Source organism: Rhagoletis pomonella, unplaced genomic scaffold (assembly GCF_013731165.1).
Source record: "Rhagoletis pomonella isolate Grant_MI unplaced genomic scaffold, Rhpom_1.0 Rhpom_scaffold_00001, whole genome shotgun sequence".
Taxonomy (NCBI): domain Eukaryota; kingdom Metazoa; phylum Arthropoda; class Insecta; order Diptera; family Tephritidae; genus Rhagoletis; species Rhagoletis pomonella.
The window spans coordinates 39,189,256-39,195,957 of record NW_023458555.1 but is presented as its reverse complement, the minus strand read 5'-3'; the positions used below and the strand labels follow the sequence as shown (position 1 = coordinate 39,195,957).

The 6,702-nt window shown below is 39.9% G+C and overlaps 1 protein-coding gene across 1 annotated transcript; it reads left to right on the top strand.

Moving 5' to 3' along the window:
* Positions 1-994: 994 nt before the first annotated feature.
* LOC118751203 (organic cation transporter protein-like) lies at positions 995-5,970 on the top strand. Its single transcript, XM_036485982.1, has 6 exons — positions 995-1,146; positions 3,526-3,712; positions 4,354-4,612; positions 4,685-5,102; positions 5,177-5,683; positions 5,747-5,970. Exons 1-6 carry the CDS (start codon positions 1,004-1,006, stop codon positions 5,871-5,873), a joined length of 1,641 nt encoding a protein of 546 aa, XP_036341875.1. The 5' UTR covers positions 995-1,003; the 3' UTR covers positions 5,874-5,970.
* The last annotated feature ends 732 nt before the right edge of the window (positions 5,971-6,702 follow it).

Below are 6,702 nucleotides of genomic sequence, written 5' to 3'. Positions count from 1 at the left end.
TATCGAAGCTATAAATGCGTCACATCATATGATTATTAAATATATTTATTTACTATAAATATTTATTTATGTACATAAATACATACATATTTGGACAAAAAAAAACAAAAACGTCCTACTCACTGTTACACCTCACTAAATGTCGTCAACAGTTCAAGAAACTGGAAAAATTGCTCTGAAGGAATTGATTTATAACAAGCTGAAATTGTTTTGAAATTATAAAAGTGCAATTTTTAAGCACTCGCATACAAATATTTACCTACACAAATCCAAATACATATGTATGTATGCACTTAAGGTGGAACGGAAACAAAAAAGTTTGGTTTTCCAAATTTTAAGAACGGCAGATCGTCGCCTTTGGACGTCAGAAGAATATCCCAAGTATGTTTTTTTTAACCGGCGAATACTTCCTACCTCTCCCTTTTCATGTTGATGATTTCATTGAAGTTTTGAAATGTTTGTAAATTCTAAATAATGAACGTAATTTATCAAAATCATTTATAGAAAAATTTTTTAAAGACGATTTCGATCAATTAAGTTATGTGTTTAGAATTTAATTTAAAAATTCCCATCAAAAGAACTAGGCAGAAAATATCTAAATATTAACCGATAGCTAAAAATTTTGCGAGTATGCCTTTGACGTCGAAAGAGAATGATCCACCGCTATTAGAATGCGAAACGCAATATTTTTTTTGTTTCCGTTCCACCCTAATGTACTTACAACTTAGTTATACAGCCAGATAATTCCAAAATGCAATAAAGCGCATAAGGCAAATCGCTAAATCCTACCGTTTATTTTCGGTGTGGCACAATGAAACGCTCTATTTATTCAAGGATTTACAGTACAGTTAGAATATTTTAATTGAAATAGAAAACCGGCTTCGCAGCAATTACCAAAAGGTTTTGGCGTGGCAATGGGTAGAGTCGCAATAGTCGGAGCTCACACAGCATACGAAAATATTGTAAAATAAAATTTGAAAATCTCTAATTGAGAATTGGCAAAATGGACTTCGACACAGTATTGGAGAAATGCGGCAATTATGGGCGCTATCAGTTCGTGTTGTTGCTGTTATATGGCTGTACGAATATTCTATCATCGATGCATTATTTTGCACAAACTTTAATTAGTTTCACGCCAGAGCATTGGTGAGTTATATATTTAGTAGAAAAAATTTTCTTTCATATGAAGAATGAAGGTCGAGACCCAATTTTCATAAGAGTAAGGTCATCTCAAGTGATCTTCGAAAATTTCACTAAGCGAGAGGATTTTGAAAAATTATGTCAGTGCGAAGTATGAAGGCAGTGCAGATAAGTCAGTGTTGACCTTTTCATTTCAAAATCGGAAGAATAGGTTAGCGGCTTAATTTATGAACTTATGTCATAACGGCTGCACAAATACATGGCCCGAGTGTGTCTAATTTGACCAGAGTCTATTTAATGGTATTAGTTTATAAGAGTAGTGTTGCGATTAAAATTACTCGACGTGGAGTTCAAAAAGTCACTGCCTTATTAAACGACCCTCCTACTTAAATACCATGCCTACGCTGGCCTATAAATTTTTTGTGAAAATTCTTATAACAGTTCATTGACTAACGGGCTTTACTTGCAAAGGTACTTCAAAGTACACCACCGGCAGCACTTAACACCTCGTTGCATCTCTTTCTAGTTGACTTATCGGCCAAGAAAAGTAGCGTAGATTGTGCGCAGGTCCTACGGACACAGTAATATAGCACTAACTTTATTCGGGCGGATTGACGACATAGTCCCGGATCTGCACCTGGGAAGAACTTCAAAGCCGAATCGAAGATGGAAAAAGAAGTAGGTAGATGCGGCAATCGTCAGCGCGCAGCTTGGTTTCAAATTCTATAGTATTGAGCAGCAACCTTGCAAATAAACTGGTGATTCTCTGCCTCGACAGTCAGGCTGCTATAAAGGTGCTGCAATCGCGAAGTGCGGGACAGCTCTGGAGAGTTGCTCATACTGCTAGGGGCGCTCTATCGGAAACTATGCTTGACCCAGAAGGTGTGAACCAATATGCAAGGTTGCAAGATGTCCAAGCTGTGCTAGTTCTCCAAGAGGACTGTGATGTGCTTGAACATTGCTCCTGGTACTTAGTCATTAGCTGGCTAATGGCTTACCGAACTTAACATAACAGGCTGAAGTTTTAAACCCTTACATATACTTGCATAGGTAAATTAAGTTAGATTACGATGGTCCTACACTGGTACAAGTGCGGTACATGGTATTTTAGACGGAAACCATTACTCAAACGACGACGCGAACCAATCACAAATCCCGAGTATTCTGCCTGATATACTCCAGCCACTTAATCATTACTTGTGGGAATGGGCGTAGAGAAAAAGCTACTTGGAGCCAATTCGAAGTGGCAAAGGTTCATGTAATCAGGGACGAAATAGGAACTTTCAAGGGTTTTGGAGTATTCAGACGCTGTAGACTAAGAGGCAACCTGCATAAGCTAGTGGTCTAGTGAAAGGACTTCAATATGTCCAAGAAAGAGCACATACACTCTCTATTTCCCAAAGCTATTCTAAATTTTCTGGGGAATGAAGGACTAGATGATGTTTTGTAAATGGTAGAGAGCACTATGGATCGGTTCTTCCTTTACTCTTTTTTTGACGAAACCAGACACAAAACAATGCGTGCAGAAAACAGCACTCAGATTTTGTCATGTCCGCTTATCAGAGTCAAGTGTTTGTGCCACATAAAGTGACTGGTCAGTAGTCCAACAAGTTGTCTGTTGTCTCGTCTGCTCAATGAGACCAAAAAACTAAATAGGCCTTCTGAGATTGAAGGAAATATTAATTTTGGCCACCTGCAGCCCCTCGATGCCTCCCAATCATTGCTAAGCGAAGTATTCACCCATCATTTGAGGGTGGCTTCGACGGCCGAAGGTTAGAGTTCTTTAACTGGTTGCGGACCAAGTAATGCGTAATCTGAGCCAACCCTGGCCAAATGGTCAGTGACCTGATGAACATAATTTCGTCGAGACTAGTTTAGAAGTAGTTAGAGGACTGCCCAATGCCTTAAGTGCAGCTTGCTTGTCACTGCAGACACGTAAACTCCTTCCCTTTCACCTTTGTTCCACCACGAGGTCCATGGCCTTGAGAATTGGAGCCATCTGTGAAGATTCGGCAATGTATGAGTCCGGTCTCAGTGCTGGAATTAAACCAGCATTCAGCCTCAGGGAACTCAACATTATGAAATCGCCACAACAAATATAATGGTGACGTACTATCCTGACTATGGAGACTATACCAACATCTGTTTGCTTATAGTCTGCTGTTGGCTTTTAAGGCTTTCCCACGTATAAAGACACAAAGTGACCGTAGGTGCAGTAGTGCACCGAAAGCAGCGCATCAGGACGGTGAAGTCGGAGGGAATATCTCCATTTATTATCTATCACTGGCACACTGCGCATTCCTATTACTTTACGACTATGCACTTGTATAACTAAAATAATTGTTATCTAAATGCAATTTTTTTCGTTGTTTTCCAAACTCGCAGGTGCTATCACGAAAAATTAGCAAATGCCAGCATATCATACATACGTAGCATTTATGGGCAAACAGCAAATCCGCAATGCACCCTCCTGGAGGATATCATCGACGATCAGCCGGTGGTCTCAGCGGTGGGAGTCTGCAGGGAATGGATATACGACTATGAAAGCGATTACCGCAGCATCACAACAGATGTAAGCACTAAAAATTATCTAAATTTGTTCACGATAAGATAAGATCAAATTTATAAAGCGAAGAGTGAATTTGATTAGCTACATTGTATTCGCACGATCTCATACAGACGTCAAAGCCTATAAATATGCTTTAAAAATTATTTATTAAATGACCAACGCAATTTACAAAACGCCACCCTGTATAAATAGTGGTGCGCAATATACAGGTACATTCAATATAAAAAAAAAGTTTACGAACTGTTACTAATACTTACAAGTTTTTACTGGAAATGTATTCAAAAGCCTAAAAAACTTGCAAGAGAGAGAGCGAAGTCGAGAGCGTAACAACCCGAGAGTTATGAGAGTGAGGTTGAAAATAATTAGTGAAATGAAAATATGGATGAACCATTTAAATCTAATGTATCCATATTTTTCCATTTTTATGACGATGGAAACTATTCCCAATTACAAAAGAGAATAGAAACTTAACCGCCAGAAAAAGTCAAAATGGCGTGCTCTCTTAAACACTCTCTATTTCTCTTTTACGCTCTCGCTGCAAGTACTTACTGGAAAAGTTATTGAATGGACCTTTCGCGATTAATATCGCTGCTCATAGCATGCCATCGATAATAATGTCCACCGAATAACCACTACATTTTCAGCTCAAATGGGTATGTGACGATGCATTCCAAGCTGCTGTGGGACAATCGTTTTTCTTTGTTGGCTCCATCATTGGCACTATATTTTTCGGCTTTCTCGCTGATAGAATTGGACGCTTACCAGCGTTGATCTGCACTACACTAACCGGCGCTTTGGGTGATTTCTTGACTTCCTTTGTCACTGCACTGCCAGCCTTTGCGCTATTCCGATTTTTTTCCGGACTGTCAACGGATACCGTTTTCTATCTCATGTACATAATGGGTGAGTAGAGTGGAATATTATTTTTAAGCACGTAGTACGACAAATAAGTTTACTTACTTATCTTACACACAGTTTTCGAGTACTTAAGTCCGCAAAAGCGCACATTCGGTCTCAACATCATAACGGCCATTTTCTATTGCTTCGGCTTGATACTGTCACCCTGGTATGCCATTTGGGTGGGCAGCTGGCGTTATTACCTCTACGTGGCTTCATTGCCTGCACTCATTGTGCTCATCTATCCGATCTTCATCTGTGAGAGCGCGCAATGGCTTATAGCAACAGAACGCTACGATCGCGCGGTGAGTTGTTTGAAGCGCGTGGCCAAATTTAATCGTCGCGTGGTTGAAGAAGAGGTATTCACGCAATTCAGAACATATTATGAGCAAAAAATGGCAGAGGAAACCAAATTGAATAAGAATAAAGACACTTTCTGGGGTATGTTCCGCACACCGCGCCTGCGAAAATTTACCACAATAATGTTGATAAAATCGTAAGTAAAAAAAAAAAAACAACTTACAATTGTTTTAAAGTAAGAAGCTCTTCTTAAATATATTCATGTCACAGCGTCATCATTACCATCGCCTTCGACGTGATCAGCCGCAATATGGAAGGCTTGGGCTCATCACCCTTTCTGCTCTTCTCGCTCACCTCAATTGCCTACATCCCTGGCGGTTTCACGATAATACTACTTCAAAATCGTATTGGTCGAAAGGGTATGGCTTTCGGCTCGCTCTTTGTTAGCGCAATTATTGTTACAATAACTGGCTTCTTGATCGCTTTCCTCGATCGTGAACAGAACGCTGTTCTGTTGGCGATCATGGTTTCTTTGGGTCGTTATGGCGTGATTGTGAGTTATGATGCCGAAGCGCAATATGCAGCGGAATTCATACCAACAACTGTGCGTGGCCGTGGCTTGGCTAACATCCATGTGATCGGCTATGGCTTCGCCTCGCTTAGTTCGTATATCATTTATTTGGGTCACTACTACAAGCCGCTGCCCTCGATTGTCATTGCCGCGGTTATGATGTGTGGCGCTCTGCTGTGTTTGGCCTTGCCGGAGACGTTAAATCAGTAAGTGAAATAGTGCTTAACCTTTTTTCATTTAAAACTTTTTAAGTATAATTATATTTTTAGGAAACTACCTGAAACGCTAAAGGATGGCGAAGAATTTGCAAGACATCAACGTTGGTACTATTTTCCATGTTTTGATAGAAGCCGAAAAGATAAGACGGTTGTTATCGAAAATTCGAATACTCATTAGATGAAAATTTTTGTAATATAAATAGATTAATTTATTTTTTTAACAACGATATTAAATTAATGGAAATAAAATATTTTAAATTACGGATTTAGCTTAAGTCTCATACCAGACATGTTGCATACACTTGGGCTTAGTACCCCATCTATCGAGCTTGTTTACAAGATGCTTGCAAGATCGGTATATACACTAATCTTGGATGGAGCTCAGTGTGATATTAATCTGGAAACGGGAAAGCTAATTCACTTCTCACCAAACGATTTAACTTAAGCCAATAAGTGTTCTTATCGCAAAGACTTTTCAAACACCGATTGCATTATAGTATTTGTATCCCTAGAATAGATACAGCAAAGAGACCGATATCCGAGTGAATAGGACCTATGCTACCACCCAGTCTCTTGGAGAAGGTCTGTGCTCTCGAATCTCAGCCCCTTCTCAACGGGCGTGGCATCCGGAAAATGAGCAGAAAACAAGGCAAAGGCCCTTCCCTCTTCTCGCACTGTATAAGAACCGCTTTGTGTCTCAATCACTTGTCTAGTTACTTCAGAGGTAGATGGACGACCCTCTCAGAACGTTCTAAAACTGTTTATTTTGGCCTTTCTAATCTTCTTATTGTACTCTGCCAGACAAGCCGAGTGCTCGTCCCATTGTCCTGTGCGTTTGACCTTAGTGATGAGCCTATGCATCCTTTTTCTTAGCGCCAAGGGTTGCCACAATCACCAGACGGTTTTGCCCTTACCGATTGGTTTAATTTCGGGAAAACTGGAGTTACGTACATTATAATACCCTTACACATATTCACTTTGGCACATTCATACGGTCAGCTGTTCCG

What these genes read in the sequence shown, in the direction of transcription:
- LOC118751203 (XM_036485982.1), top strand. Translation starts at nt 1,004, where the DNA reads ATGGACTTCGACACAGTATTGGAGAAATGCGGCAATTATGGGCGCTAT. An exon ending in AGTTTCACGCCAGAGCATTG is followed by an intron (nt 1,147 to 3,525) that starts GTGAGTTATATA and finishes CCAAACTCGCAG; the next exon opens with GTGCTATCACGAAAAATTAG. An exon ending in CTATCTCATGTACATAATGG is followed by an intron (nt 4,613 to 4,684) that starts GTGAGTAGAGTG and finishes TCTTACACACAG; the next exon opens with TTTTCGAGTACTTAAGTCCG.